At 52.1% G+C, this 14968-nt stretch overlaps 4 protein-coding genes across 4 annotated transcripts; all 4 read right to left on the bottom strand.

Moving 5' to 3' along the window:
• Nucleotides 1-3063: 3063 nt before the first annotated feature.
• LOC112881136 (BURP domain-containing protein 15-like) lies at nucleotides 3064-3912 on the bottom strand. The gene is made up of 3 exons (XM_025945833.1): nucleotides 3865-3912; nucleotides 3625-3757; nucleotides 3064-3518 (listed from the first exon to the last, which is right to left on the bottom strand). Exons 1-3 carry the CDS (start codon nucleotides 3910-3912, stop codon nucleotides 3064-3066), a joined length of 636 nt encoding a protein of 211 aa, XP_025801618.1.
• A 3030-nt stretch (nucleotides 3913-6942) lies between these two features.
• LOC112881135 (BURP domain-containing protein 15-like) lies at nucleotides 6943-8192 on the bottom strand. Its single transcript, XM_025945832.1, has 3 exons — nucleotides 8130-8192; nucleotides 7913-8033; nucleotides 6943-7815 (listed from the first exon to the last, which is right to left on the bottom strand). Exons 1-3 carry the CDS (start codon nucleotides 8190-8192, stop codon nucleotides 7121-7123), a joined length of 879 nt encoding a protein of 292 aa, XP_025801617.1. The 3' UTR covers nucleotides 6943-7120.
• A 2069-nt stretch (nucleotides 8193-10261) lies between these two features.
• On the bottom strand, nucleotides 10262-11478 carry LOC112881444 (nuclear transcription factor Y subunit C-6-like). Its single transcript, XM_025946127.1, has one exon. The coding sequence runs from the start codon at nucleotides 11356-11358 to the stop codon at nucleotides 10759-10761; it is 600 nt and encodes a 199-aa protein (XP_025801912.1). The 5' UTR covers nucleotides 11359-11478; the 3' UTR covers nucleotides 10262-10758.
• Nucleotides 11479-14046: 2568 nt separating this feature from the next.
• Nucleotides 14047-14902, bottom strand: LOC112881803. The gene has a single exon (XM_025946671.1). The coding sequence runs from the start codon at nucleotides 14665-14667 to the stop codon at nucleotides 14407-14409; it is 261 nt and encodes an 86-aa protein (XP_025802456.1). The 5' UTR covers nucleotides 14668-14902; the 3' UTR covers nucleotides 14047-14406.
• Nucleotides 14903-14968: the final 66 nt, after the last annotated feature.

The following is a 14968-nucleotide window of genomic DNA, read 5'->3' as shown; positions in this document are numbered from 1 at the left end:
GGCGTGTTGGGGCTGTAGCGGCAGCAGCAGAGGGGTTGGTTGTTATGGCCTTATGGGCCATCCTGACAAGGTTTCCTCTTGATTTGGGCTTTCATTAAGGCCCGTAAGCCCTACCCCGAAGTACATTATTATATCTCGGTATCAATCTTACTTTGCTCCAAGAGCAACCTCAACCCGAGTCTTTTTTTTTAATGCAACAGGAGGGGATTAAGGTCCCCTACTGATTATAATATATATAAAGAAAGGAAAAGGCTAAATCTTATTTGGCCACTACCCTTAATTCCAAAAAGGTTGACGCCTACTTTTGACGGCCAGACCACACATAGCACAAAAGCATCTCCAACAATGCCAAAAAGGAAGCACATCTGAAGTGCCTAGAGTTCCTTCAAAAGAAAACTACTCCCCCGTTTTAAATTATAGGTCGCTTTGATTTTTAAATTCATAATTTTTATTGTGCGTCTTGAATACATTGCAAAAACTATATATCTAAAAAATAAAAATAAAATATAAAAGATCTATAATTTTGGAGTGGAGGGAGTATTTGACAGTTTTGCCATCAGGATTAGATTTCACCACGATTTCACGGTACGACATGAATACATGACGCTCCGTGCGTCCTAAATCGGCGTGTCGTCTCCCGTACTGCAGGATACGCGATACGGTGCTCGCGATCGCACAGCAACGTACGTACACGTGCTCACCATCCCGTCGCGGCGTTGCCTCCTCCCCTGCCAGCTTCGCTTCGCTTCGTATCGTACCCGTACGCGTACGATGCGCGGCAGCGCCCATCCGACGGCGCGCCGCTGCCGCCTGCAGCCGCGCCGTGCCCAGCGGCAGTGGCGACCAGGAGTCGTGACCGCTCGCAGACTCACAGTCGCAGGCACGTCCGAGGCGAACCTGCCGCGCGCGACCGGGGCCGGCACGAGCAACGGCTTTCGGGGTTCGCTGCACGCGCGCGCTCTCCGCTGCTGCGGCGCCCATGCCGCAGGCAGGCAGGGCGTCCTGCCTCGCGGCGCCTTTTTGCCGGCCGGGGCCGTCCCAGCTCTGGCCGCCCGGCGCCCCGGCGACCGGGTAGGTAGGATCGTGGCGTGGGGACTGATTAGACTTGGCATGGCGACTGGCGACTCATCAGTCATCAGGTCCTCACCGGCTGCAGCGGCGCGGGGCCGGCCGTGCCCACAGCTAAAGCCTGAGCGCGCGGCTGCTACGTGTCTCGGCGCGTAGCGGCGTAGCTGGTAGCTCTCAGCGGTCAGCTCGCTCGACGGGGAGCTTCAGGCCAGGTCGCTTACCACCACTAGGCGAGCGGGAAAAAAAAAAGCGTGTAGCCATGTGTCATGTGTGCTCGTGCAAGCACGGCGCACGGCCATGTGGGGGCTCGGCTGGTACGGTGCGCACGCTGTAATATAAGCGCTGTGTAGCGCTGCTGCACGGCCTGACGGCCAAGGGCAGGCCGTGCTCGTGCCTGTCGCTCACCTGCTTTGCTATGCCCGCCCGTCGTGCCCCCGTACGTTTGTACGGACCTGACCGATGGCTGCCTGATGGCATCGTACGGCGCCCGTCGTTCGTGGCTGCATGACAAACGAAGCTCCGCCGTCGTCGCCAATTCGTACATGGCTCATGGCTGGCCGGTCGGCCGGCCGGCGGAGAGGGTCGGGGGGAGTCAGCGGCCGCCGGCCGGCAAGGGTGTCAGGGCGGCCATGTGAGGGCATATGCCATGCTCGGCCCTACCCAGCAGGTAGAGGGCAGTCACGCAAGGGCCGCCCGCGGATCCGACTGTGCATGCGTGAATTCACACCACATTCACATCGGATGCCAATGCCATGCATGTTCCATGCGGATAGGGATGAAAACGGACGTGAACGGCCAGCAAACTCCTCAATCATTTCCGTTTTCATATTTTATTATGAGAAGCGGGAGCGGGAGTGGAATAGCTAGGAACGGGAGCGGGATATACGGATTACGAAAATAGTCAGGAATCGAAAAATTTATAAGAATACATTATTGTTTAATCACCGTTCACTTTACACGAATATAATACTACACACTCTTTTACGTATCTATTTTTGAAAATATGATTAAGGTTTGTTATTTTCTATGATTAAACCGTGAAGTACACCGGTTGATGTTGATGAACAAAGGAGGATATATGGTGTGTCTATTAAATTCTTTTCGTATTTTTACGGGAATAATATGGAGTCATTCCGGATGAAAACAGAATCCTGCGAATACAGGCGGGATACACCCCTCCCCACTTCCCGTTCTATTTTCATATTTTTCCACAAATATAAAATCGGATGAGATAAATATAGAAATACGGACCGAAGGGAACTGTATTTTTCCGGTCCGTTTTCATCCTCACATGCGGCGCGCGCGCGATCGATCGAGCGGGTTGCCGGCCGGCGGCGTACGGCGACTACCGGCCTGCCACGCCGATGTGCGTACGACCAGGTTCCTGGCGTCTCCTTTTGCGCCGGCCGGACGGATCCACCCCGCCGGCGCGCGCGGTCGGTTTCGGCGACGCGAGGTGCGCCTGGCCATCGGCACCACCGCTGGCCTGCCCGTGTATGCATTGCTTCCAAGTACCAAGTTCCAAGGCTCAGCGTGTACCTACCAACCTGTGGTCTACTGAGGCCTCCAGCTCTGAAAGGCGTTCTGTCACCTGCACATGCGTCCGTTTTTTAAAATTTTTTTGAGAGATGGGACTTGCAATTACCAATCTCTCAAAGTTTTTACCGGGTTTTAAAGAAGTTATTATAAACACAGTCGTCGCCGGAGGCCCATGAGGCCATGGACTGGACTTACATTTCAGTCTAGTTCGCATTTGGGCTAACGTTTTCCACGGCCCACTATCGCATATCCCTTCCCCGTTTCAAGGTGAATCAACACAACATTTCTTCCGGACACGAGCACTAGCATTCCTTTATTTTAACGCTCATAGCTCTAGAGAGCACACACGGTAGATCAAACGAGCTAATAGTACACGTGGACAAACTCACAGAGCACATGCACATGCTACCAAAGCATCACAAGCACTAACGAACGGAACATCGCCGGTCGGAGCCCTTACGCCGAGGACGGGCTCCCGTCGTTCTTGACGGGGAGCCCCTGCGCGCCGGGCACGGCGTGGCAGATGACAGGCGCGCCGCCGGGCATCACGCCGACCAGCCGGAACGCGGTGCGCGCCGGGTCCCCACCGGGACGTGCGCGGTTCACGTGGCACGCGATGATGGCCGCGGCCACCGCCTCCCCGCGCTCACGGACCACGCCCTCCACGGCGGCAGCTCGTGGGACGCAGCGGAGCGGCAGGCTGCCCCCGACGCGCACCGCATCCTCCAGGAAGCAGAGCACCGTCGGCGGCGACGCGGCGGTGTCCCCGCGGGCGCCGCCGGCGAGGTGCCTCAGCACCTCAGGAGACGGGGCGGTGGCGGCCTCGTTCCGAGGCGAGGACTTGTAGTCGTCGTATTTGAAGTTCAGAGGAGGCAGCGGCGGCTTATCGTTGACGTTCGGATCCTTGGTCCCTGCACACGCACGCGGTCAATCACTTCTGCGAGAAAGGTGTTCCCATGAAAAAAATAGATGCTCATGGAGTCATCACTCTTTTTGCCTATCTGGTGTTGTGATCACCTGCGGCTTTAGGGTGCAGGAGCTCGCGGATGGCCTCCGGCATGGGCGCGTCGGGAAGGGCGGCGCACCAGAAGGCCTCCGCCGGCGACGGCCGGGCAGCACGCGCCGTCATCAGCTGCTTCCCGGGTGGAGCCTGACGATCAAGAAACACAGACGCGTCGTCGTTCAACTTGCTGACAGGAAATCTAAGGTTGCTAGCTGTGTTTCCGGTATTCTGAGAGATGTGGCGTCGAGTCGCACCGTGAGTACTGCTAGTGCGGCGACGGCGAGGACGAGAAGGCGCGCCATGGGAGTTGCAGCGGAGGGCGAGCTCGAAGGTCGAGAGCCAAAGCAAAAACCCCTCGAGCTCCGAGGACGACGAAGTCCGTGTACGCGGCGGACTTTTGAGAAGGCCAGCGTGCTCACTGCACCGAATTTATAGAAAGGTGCCTCCAGGCTGGTGGGCATGCTTTGCGTTGTGGCGACACAAATTCTTTCGCAAACCTGACTGGATCATAGGATAGATTCATAGATTTGTGCTACCAACGCGTGTTACCAACTAATTAACGAATGGAAATGGTGAGAGTGACATGAAACTGAAAGTGCTGGGTGTTGGAATAAAATCTTGGAGATGATGCGAACTCCAAATTGCATTGCACGGCTGACACCGACACGAAACGGAACCCCTGCCTCTCCTCCCCGCACGCGGTTACGTTGCCGTTGTGCTCTTATCATTCATGGATTACGCCGGGAGAGAGGAAACATGTAATGCTACTGCAACCTGCCTCTTATAGATCAACCTCGGTGGGAAGTATTATTTTGTTGTTTCTAAGAGTGTCGCATCATATTGACTTCTGGAGTGTTTTTAAAGTTGATGGATGAAACCTCTCCAGTGCATAGTGTGATTTTGTTGTTCCATAGGTTGGTTATATGCTCATAGCATTTAATGCACAGCACATTGTAATCGTAGACTGGGTGCATAAGACTCAGCCATTTTGCTTTGACATCATTGAGGAGGAAAATGACTGCCTAGTCAGTAATCTATTCGGCGAATGGGGCCAAAAAAACCAACAACAACATGAAACCTACTGAACTTACTTTTGTGGTGGTTTATTGACATGGTACGATGGTTTGGCAAACTCATACAAATTTCAACAAGCGCAAACAATATTTTATTCTACAGAATTGGTAATGCAAGCCCCTGAAAATATAGAGAACCAACATTATTCATGGGTTGTGATTTATGCTTCAGCCTATCTCATTTGCATTGCCATTGTCAGTTGAAAATTAGGATCGGGGTTGCTTAGGCTAATCACAATGGGGGTTTTATGGCGAGTTTCATGACATTAATTACCATGACACATCAGTATTTTTATGATGTGGCACTGATTTAATGAGTGAAGAGGAGGAACCAGTTTCATCCCCACGACACTCTGCTAACTCGTTTCCAAGATGTTGGAAATGACGTGAAACGATCACTGTGACCGCCGTTGTTTTACAGAGGATCACGTGCGCCAATAGATCAACTAGCATTTAATTATACTGATTAGCTTTGAAAACAGTGGAATGGAACTCTTCATTGAAGCATAGTATTTTATTTATTCCCTAAGCTAACGTGATATTTTTGAAAATAGGGATATAAAATCCCCGTTATAGTTAGCCTTGGAGGCCAGAGGTGGAGGGATTCCTCGATAGTCGGTAGCTAGCGCAACGGATCGGATTTGGCAATCAGCTAGCCAATCACTGCCGGAGGCAGGATGAGGCACCTGCAACGGGTCGTCAGGGGCTCTCTACAACAGGGCCACATCAAAAGAGCCACGTCAGCATTTGTACGTAAAATATTAAGAAGAGAGAGAAACCGTCGCTGCACCTAGCGAGTGCCGCTAGCACTCGCTTCCACGCCGAGCGGGCCCCACTCATGCGGTCTTCCTGCGGGAGTGGCGGAACAAGAAGATGGACGAGGCGAGGCGGGCCATGGCTGGTCGCAGCCCCGGCTGGCCGGCCATAGACGGCGGCGGTGGAGCCGGCACGAGCCGGCGCCAGGCGTGGCCGCCGAGCCGCCGGGTGAGGCCTCCGCCGCGGCGTGAGGCGACGCCGGCCGCAGCCTCCGCCTCGGACAAGCCGGCGCTGGGTGCGGCCGCCGGGCCGCGGCCTCCGCCGCTCCCTTTCCAAATCTCTATGATTGGATCGTCTGCTTCGTGTATTAATCTAGAAAAAATCCTAGTTGATTGCTAAATTGGATTGTTAGCTGCTGGCGTGCTTGGCCATGCGAGGGAGATGGTGCTAGTACTGCTATTTGCTTCACGGGAGGAAGAAGGGATGTGAGAGGGGGCGGCGTGGCAGCAGCTACTGAGATTGGAGGATTTAGATGAAAAAATCAGAGAAAGGGGGTGAAGCTATTTGCTCTCGTGGAGAAATCGAGATGAAGTGAAGAGAGGAAGGAGACCCGTTGCTTGCTATTCTTGGATAGAAGAACAGCGAGAGCCATCATGGCCTCACCCTGCACAGCTCGCCGGCTGCAGCCGGCTGAGGGCGCCGAGCTGCGGGGCGAGGTGACGCCGGCCGCGACCGCGACCGCGGTACAACCTTCCGGCCAGGCGCGGTGCCGCCGGCATGGGGCAAGGTGGTGGGGCAGCCGTCGCGGGCGAGGCCGGCAAGCTGCGGGGTCGGAGCCATGGGAGAACAGCTGAGAGGAGGAAGAAAGAAGAGAGAATGGGTCACGAACATTAAAAAATTCTGACATGTAGAATCCACGTAATTTAGAAAATCGTGCTATAAATAAAACGCTGGACATGTTGTATATAAGGACATGCTATATCCTACATGAACACCACTATAGAGAGCATTTTGCTAAAACTGTTGCGGATGCCCTAACAAGTACAAGGAGAGAGAAGGGGCGTGAAGGCATGGGGTGGTATAGTTTGCACGAGTCTATTGCCGGTGGCTAAAAGCATCTAAAGTGTTGCAAAAAACAGATGCTTGGTTAAGGATACAGAAGATCGAAGCATTGATTTGCACACTGCATAGGCGAAGTCTGGAAAATAAAAATCTAGCCTTGAGAGAGCTCCTCGATCATGCATCGATGCCCAGACAATAAACAAATGCCCGGTTGCACACATAAAAGGAGGAGGATATGGACCATGCGGAGGGAGAGAAATAATGTACGTAGGCATGCTTTGCGATTTGGATGGTTGGTTTATATTATATGCATTTGTACATGAACTGTTCAAGGCGGATTTTTTGATATTGTTATCGTTTCTCGCAGATTTCGATTTACTTTGCCTTCTTTTTTATTCCAAATATTGCATAATGCATTTTATAAGAAGATGGTCCGGGCCTTTATTCTGACGTTCCTCACTCAAGAGAGCACATACGCTCGACGAAATTAAAAAAAAAAGTAAGATCGAGAAGCACACGGACACGTGCATGCTTTTCGTAAAAAAGAAAACGAAACCCGACACCGTTACACATGGACTAGTAGCGTTGTTGCATCACAAGTTCATGGCGCCAGCACGTGTTACGCCGAGGAGGGGACCTTGTTGCTCTTCACCAGGAGTACCTGCGCGTCGGGCACGGCGTAGCAGGCCGCCGCGGCGCCGCCGCCGCCCCCGGGCTTCGCGTCGAGCAGGCGGAGCGCCGCGTGCCCCAGCTTAGACTTGGACGTGCCGTCAGTGCGGCACACGACAGCCGCGGTTACTGCGTCCCCGCGCTCGCCGGCAACGTCCACCACGTACGCCCTCGCCGGGCCGGCGACCCCGCGGCACCCGTACACGGCGCGGCCGCCGGCGGCGGAGCCGGGCGCAGCCCCGCGGCACACCACGAAGCTGGACCCCTGGACGGCGCGGACGGCGCGGACGGTGCGCAGCTCCAGCGGGGCCTGCTGATCCGCTGGCGCCGCCCGCGGGAACGGCAGGCTCCCACCGACGCGCACCGCGTCCTCCAGGAAGAACACCGCCGCCTGCGACGCGCGGGAGATGTCGCCGCCGTCGTCGTCGGTGGCGGCGTTCCGGGCGCCGGTGGCTTGGTCCACCGCCTTGGCGGTGGGGGCGACGTGTTCCAGCGCCTTGGCAGTGGTGGCGGCCTGGTCCCGAGGCGAGGGCGAGATCGAGGACGAGGCCCTGTAGTCGTCGTAGTTGAAGTTCATGGGAGGCGGGTCGTCGTCGCGAGGTTTGAGGCTGTCTGGGCTTGGAGGCTTGACCTCTGCATGCATACCTAGCAGCCACGTGTCATATAGATAGAGGCGTTATTATACTATATCCTCCAACATTAAGGTCGTAAAAAAACTATGAAGTTTTTTTTTGGTGATCACCAGCACCATGGCGCAGGAGCTCCCGGACGGACTCCGGCATGGGAGCGTTGGGGAGGGCGGCGCGCCAGAAGGCCTCCGGCGACGTCGTCCGAGCAGCTTGCGCCAGCTTCCCGGGTGGAGCCTGAGAGGATCAAGGAACAAAAAATAATGGAATGATGAATTTGCCGGGAAACTGACGAGCCCAGCAATGTCCATGTGCGTTTAAGTTCAGAGCTGCCTCTGCAGCATTGTTCACCGTGAGAACCGCGGCGGCGGCGACGAGAGCGAGGAGGCACGCCATGAGAGCCAGTGCAAGCAGAACCTCACGCCCCTTGAGCTAAGCTGGGACTCGCTCCTCTTGGGTGCGGATGCTGCGAGCGGTGAGGAAGCAATCGTGGAGGGCGCCGAATTTATAGGCTGGCTGGGGGATGGCGATCGAGAGCGATTTGGAACTGAAAGTGCCCGGAGCAAAATCTTCAGGATATGCTGCGCCCCGCTCGTGCTGCACTGCGCCCGTGTCGATCAGAGAAGAAGAAATGAAGCTGGGACGATCGGAATATAATCTTTGGTGACGCCATTTCAAAATGAAGCGCGCGCTCTCCTCTACCATCTCTGTGTAGCGGGCTCATGGGCGATGACGGCCCATCGCAACTGCCTCACCAACCTGAGACTCAGAGCGCGGCCGCGTCCTTGCAAATACGTCTTACAGGAGCAAATACGTCTTCTGCTCCCCCGCCTAGCAATAGGCGGCGAGACCATACAGTGCGAACACCAATGCAACGATTGCTTCCCCGCTGAGATCATAACCATGCATACTTCCTCATCACCATTCATACTAGTAAAAACTAGCAGTATGGCAGTATTGTAAAAACTATCACGCCCCATGTCCAGGTCTCAAGTATTTGCCAAAGTCTGGTCAATCAGTTGAACATGGAGACACCAACAATACACCGGCAGCAATCGCGGAAATGAAACCAAGTCACCCCGTGATCGGATAAAAGAGGATGCTGACAATGACAGTTAGACGAACAGCGTCCCCAACTATAAAACCATCTGAATTTGAAGAGCACAAGTGCTCAATGCTTGCAAGAGTTCCTATTGCACAAAACTTTTCCCATCCTTCCGAGAAAGAAGAGAGTACCTATTCGTTTGGGATCCGATGATCCAAAGAGCAAGCCAGCTCAAGCAAAAATTGGCGTAATAAGAAACATGTTGAACAGCAGGTTCAAACTGATCCAAAAATGAGCAGACTAAACATAGTTACCGCATTTTTTCTCTCACTATAAGCACAAGTTAACATGTAAAGATGAAGGCAAAGCCAAAGACATTTCCAAAATCATGTTGCAGCTTCATGATTCAAAATGATCAGCTGCATGAAAATGTTCCTATGGATTCAGAATGCAACAATCCAAAGAGAAAGCCAGCTCAAGCCAAAATTCTACTAATACCAACATGTATGATGGTATGGAAAAATTATAAGAATACCAGCAGAGTAAAACTAGTTACATGCACTTCTCCAAGGTAAGCGCACAAACTAACATGGAATACGATAAAGGCAAAGCTAAAAGCATTTTCAAAACTCATATGGCTGTTGCATGATTCCTGTAGAAACAAATGGCTGCATGGAATTAAAGAGGCCAATTTAACATAACACGCTTCAAGTAAATAGGCCAATTTAACATAACATGCTTCGACAATCAGATATCAGCTATCACCAAGCTACAGCTGGCGGAAAAAAAATCTCAATTATCACCAAATGTTTGGAGAAAAGAAGCCCCAACAAATGTCAAATATGCATGACGTGTACGACCAATGCATGTAGACAATACCGATGACTCCATATGAGTAGTCGTCATGTTAGACTACATTGGTGGAAGAAGAAAACATATACAAATACCTGTGATTGATTCGGTAACCAATCAGCTGCTGGGGAGCCACACTGGCACTCCAGTGGCCTGAAGTGTGAACTCTGAAAAACCAGAAATTGGAAGGAAGGGGGGGGGGGGGGGGGGGCTATCCTTTGTGCACAGCTGTACGATTCTCTATTTCAAGCTCGAATAGTTTGCATTCCTTAAATTCTAAGTGCAAATAACAGGAAATGCATAAAGACTGCATATAAAAAATCTGCAGTACTGCAGAACTAAATGATCAATAGGAATGAAGAGATGATGCTTGAATATAAAGGATTTTTTAAAGAAAGAAACTTCAAAACTTATAATATCCATTGAACGACTAGCTTGAAACAAACATGTGTCAACAAAAGGAAATCATCTAAAAGGTAAATGGTACAAGAACTAATGCATATCCTATTAACCAGATAATGACACAAAGAAGAAACATGTTGACCAATCAAATACATTAACCCATTCAGATCATAAAAGGATTCCATGACATGCCAAACTGCCACTAGGTATACATCACAACAAATTGAAACTTGAAGAACACTCTACAGAGCTCAAATCATCTAAATTTTTAAGCTTGTGGTATCAAACATTGGCTAACTAAATATACCATAAACACAATACAGTACCTTCATGACACAGCCACATTCTGGTCAGAGTGTTACACAGAAAGATGAAGAACAGAAACTGCACCATAATTATCGAACACCCGCATAATACTTGTCGGATTACAGCATCGGATGCGTTAGGCTTAGGCATACACTACCAACCCAATCAAAGGGCATCCCCAAACTTACTCGAGATTCTAGAATGAAGCAGCTCAATTCTTAAGCTCAGGGGGAGACCCATCATTCATCAACAAGTCTTATTACGCGGCAACAACAGCAGTAGCAACTACGACAGTCACGAACAACGCAACAACACATTCTGCGCTTCGGAAACGACTAAGAAGGCGACGATGATACATTACTGCTGAGGGACATAGTAGTAGGCAAGCGGGTCGGTAGCAGGCACACCGGCGGCGGGGCGCGGGATCCCGGCAGCCGCAGCCGCTGCAGCTGCGGCGGCGGCCGCGTCGGCGTCCTTGGCGTCGTCGCGCGGCACGATGTCGACGAGGAAGTCGAACACCTCGGTGCGGGCGATGGCGGCGGCAATGTCGGACTTCTGGAGCGTGCGGCGCTTGTTCTCCTCAGCGTGCGCCCAGCCGCGGTGGGTGAGCTCGAGGATGAACATCTCGCATGCGCGCGCGAAAACTACGGGGGCCTCGGCGGCGATCATGCGGACGTCCTCGTCGGCCTTCATGATCTTCTTGATGCGGGCGAGTGGGAGGTTGTGGTTCTTGAAGTCCGTGGTGGCCTCGATCTCGCGGTACTGCTCCGCCCAGAACATCTGCAGCTGCTGCTGCGCAGCGGCCGCCTGCTGGGCTGCAGCTGCGGCGGGCGGCGCGTAGAGCTGCGGGGCGTAGGCGCCGGCGGCCGCAGCGGGAGGGTAAGCCGCCGGAGGGTAGGCAACGGGGGCGCCCATGACTGGGGGAGGCGGAGGGGTGCTGGATTTGGTGGGATCCATGGATTTGGGGGCAGTTAGGGTTGTGACCTGTGGGGGACTGGGGGCGACGGGGAGGAGGGGATTGGGGACGGAGGAAGAGGAACGAGATGGTACGATTCAGCTGGTGATTTTTTTTTTTGAGGTGGGTTTGTTGCTGGATTTGTTAATAGGACAAGTGCCCCCTTTCTCTCACTCTCGCCTCTCGGTGTCTCACTAGAGAAACGGTGAGAGCATTAATTTTCCTCTTTTTTCCGTTCACACTTCACATATTGACATGTTTTAAGAAAATTCTTCCTTAGAGCATCGCGGCTACTAATGGGTGCCTGTTGTATTGCTATCACAACCAGAGAAGAAGCAAGGAGTTGAGATTGGAGTTCGAGGGTTTGTGGTTCTCCTGTAGGGTTTTATGGCCATGCGGATTTAGGTGGATAGCTCTCTATAACGATAGATCTGATTTCAACAGTGGATTAAAAATATCGTGAAAAAGTATAATAGACGCCACCATCGAGCAGCAGGTGACAACGGGTGGGCGGGATCGACGTTGGGGGTGAGCAATTACAGATGTAGTATTTAGTCAGACAGAGACAGTCCGAGATGCGCAACTGGCAAGGCGACTCACAACGAGAACAAGGTTGGTGGCAGGGTAACAGGACGAGGTGGCACAGTTGGCTTGAGGAGGAGGTACTGAGGATAAGTAGTGACGGCACATTAATTGTTGGCACAATAGAGGAAAGGAGAAGAGAAGTGGAAAGGAAGAAAAGAAAGATGATGAAAGACAAAGAAAAAAAGGAAAAGGAATATCCACATGTTATTAAAGTCCGGTAAATACCTGAGCGTGAGACCCATGAACGGTACCAAACATCTAAAATTATTCCAAAACTTTAAGCTTTAGTATATATAATATTGATTACTTTTAGCAATGCTAAATCCCCCCATCCTTGCACTTGTCCCCAATATTATTTCAACATCCTAATTCCTAAATCATCACTTTAGACCTTATAACGTACTTAGGGGCGGATCTAGGACGGGTCAAGGGCTGTTGCGTAATAAAAAGGTTTAGAGAGATATAACGTACATTACAAATTTTAATAAAGCAATTATGCATAGGTTTAGAGAGGTATAATGGTTATTTTTTGGGTTGGGGGTACCCCGTAGCAACACCTGCCCTTATTTCTTAAAAAAACACGCACACCTAACGTCCAGGGGCGGAGGTATGTTGTAACCGAGGGGGTGCCTATGCACCCACCAAAATTTGCAAACACAGTGCTTAGATCCAATATTTCACCATATATGCATCCCCACAGCTCAACTTCGTGCACCCACAAAGCAAGTGCACTTCTTCAATTTGCTCTAGCTTCGCCCCTGCCTATGTCTACCCTAATGTACTCACCAATCATCCTAAATACTGGTGCTCCGTACAAAATTCAAGGATTTATGGAGTGTTGAACCCCAACCAGAACCGTAATGATTTGGAAAATTGCTCTAGTGTTGAAGAGGATACTATACGAGTAATAAAATGATATTGCGGGATAAAAGTAGTTTAAAATGGTATCCTGAAGTTTGGTGCGGAGTTTAGGTCGCAAGCCGGTTTTGCTCTTTTTTGTATGGCACTATTGTATGCTCTAAGAGAGTGCCACAGCTTGAAAGGTGCAAATAGCCCAACGTCACTAGTAACATTGCTATAGGTTTACAAGGTTAATAGTAGCAGATAATTTTAGAGTTGGAAAAATTGCTCGTGATTCGTTAGCTCGCTCGACTCGCAGTTGGCTCGGCTTGGCTCAGCCGAGCGTTAGTATAACAAGCGAGTTCGAGCCAGCTCGCAAGCCGAACGAGCTACACGGCAACATGATTTCCACCTACGTTACAGACCGTCTAGAAGCCAAGACTCAGTATTTTCTTTGTGCCTTTGTGCTTGTCCAATATCCATTGAATGGATCGACTAATTTATGCATCTGAGAGACAAGACTCGGTATTTTATAACCTCTTTACTTATGATAGGCTAGTTTATAGATATATGTTATTGATGGAACATGCATGGTTGATGAATCATGGAAGTATCACCTGTGGAATTATATATGGTTCTGAAAGTATGAAAATAAACTATATATTATCCGTATATCACCTGGGAGAGTATGTCAACTTTTACTTCGCGAGCTAGATCGAGCAAGGCTTTTATGCTTGTTGGATAACGAGCCGAGCCGAGCCAGCTTGTTATCTTAGCGAGCCGAGCCGATCTTGCTCGTTATCCAGCCCTAGATAACTCGTATAGCTCGGTCTATCAATTGGGCATTGCATATGGAAAAAATTAAAATTCACGTTCAGAGAATTTAAGATTTAGGTTGCGTGCGTATCTGCCCCTAACTTGGGAAGAGGAAGGGGAACTCGTCCCACCGACGCGTGGGCCCTAGTGCAGTCGGATGCTCACGTCAGTGGAGCGAATCCCTCTGCGGAACCGTTTCCCTAACTTGGGGTCATTCCTTGTGCAGCCAGCTCCAACAGTGGCCTGTGTCGAGCAAGCGAGATAAGCTTTGGCTTGCTTTGCCGCAATCCGTTCCAACACCCACCCAACTCCTGTGAAGTGAGCACTTGAAGGCGACATTTGCCCAACTATCCTACACAGGGCTTCCCTGAAAAAGATCCTCCACGGCTAAAAGCAGCAGGCAAAATGGACCTGAACATCAGATCTCGCATGTAGTACTATTCAAGACATCTGATTAATTGGTACCTTTCCGTCTTAATTAAACTGGAGAGAAACGGAACTTGGAGATATTTACAGAAGATCAAGCAGATTGAGGAACGCAAAAAGAAAAGAAAAAGAAAAAGAAAAAGAAAGAAGCTAAGAACTCGGCTTCTGCAACCGAAGCAAGATCGAAACAGACCGGTCGTCGGTCTCCCTCTAATTGCCTTCACAAAGGGGAGCCCTCCCTTCTCTCATCCGGAGCCACGCCAAATCGATCGACGCCACTACACAACACACCCGCTTCGGCGTCGGTCGGTGGCGGCATGTACACGCTTGCTCGTCGCGCCGACGCTCGCACGAACTTGCTATAGAAGAGGCGAACGAAAGGGCTAGTCGAGGCAGGTTCCGCAGATGCCGTAGCCGCCGCTGCAGCCGGGCCCCGTGCCGTCGCAGATCCCCGCGGCGCCCACGAAGACGGGGCTCCCGCGGCTGCCCCGGCGCCTCCTCCCGCGCCTCCCGCCGCCGTCCTCCCCGCCGACCCAGGTGAAGATGATCCACGACACTACGGACAGCCACAGGATGACCGCGCAGTAGAGCGCCTCCCCGCCGAGCCCGCCCTCCGCCGTGCCCAGGAACTGGTCCGCCCCCATCCCTTCCGCCCCTCCCTTCCACCTGTATCGAGTGCAGTACCGTATCCGGGGATCGATCTCTATCCGGCCGGTTTGAAGCGGTGCACCGGGGCACGGGCGCGGCCTTTATAGTGGCCGCCGGTGCCGTGCTCGGGTTGGGGGTGACGCGAGCGAGGAGCCGATGAGACGTCCACGTCGGCGCGGCGCCGCCACGGCGGGAAAAACGGTGCCGTCACGGGCGGAAACGCGCGCGCCCCCTTTGCTTTGCTTAGCGCGGAGGAGTTGGCTGGGCACTACAGGGCAGGCAGGGTCGGTTGGCCGG

The sequence above is a fragment of the Panicum hallii genome, chromosome 2 (assembly GCF_002211085.1).
Source record: "Panicum hallii strain FIL2 chromosome 2, PHallii_v3.1, whole genome shotgun sequence".
Lineage (NCBI taxonomy): Eukaryota > Viridiplantae > Streptophyta > Magnoliopsida > Poales > Poaceae > Panicum > Panicum hallii.
Note: the sequence above shows the minus strand (reverse complement) of the source record. Positions and strands in the feature narration are given on the sequence as shown.

Coding starts and splice junctions, on each gene's coding strand:
- LOC112881136 (XM_025945833.1), bottom strand. CDS start 3,912: ATGGCGCGCCTTCTCGTCCTCGCCGTCGCCGCACTAGCAGTACTCACG. Junction 3,758..3,864: donor CCGCACTAGCAGTACTCACG/GTGCGACTCGAC, acceptor CTTGATCGTCAG/GCTCCACCCGGGAAGCAGCT. Junction 3,519..3,624: donor CCTGCACCCTAAAGCCGCAG/GTGATCACAACA, acceptor GTGCGTGTGCAG/GGACCAAGGATCCGAACGTC.
- LOC112881135 (XM_025945832.1), bottom strand. CDS start 8,192: ATGGCGTGCCTCCTCGCTCTCGTCGCCGCCGCCGCGGTTCTCACGGTG. Junction 8,034..8,129: donor CGGTGAACAATGCTGCAGAG/GCAGCTCTGAAC, acceptor TGATCCTCTCAG/GCTCCACCCGGGAAGCTGGC. Junction 7,816..7,912: donor GCTCCTGCGCCATGGTGCTG/GTGATCACCAAA, acceptor CGTGGCTGCTAG/GTATGCATGCAGAGGTCAAG.
- LOC112881444 (XM_025946127.1), bottom strand. CDS start 11,358: ATGGATCCCACCAAATCCAGCACCCCTCCGCCTCCCCCAGTCATGGGC.
- LOC112881803 (XM_025946671.1), bottom strand. CDS start 14,667: ATGGGGGCGGACCAGTTCCTGGGCACGGCGGAGGGCGGGCTCGGCGGG.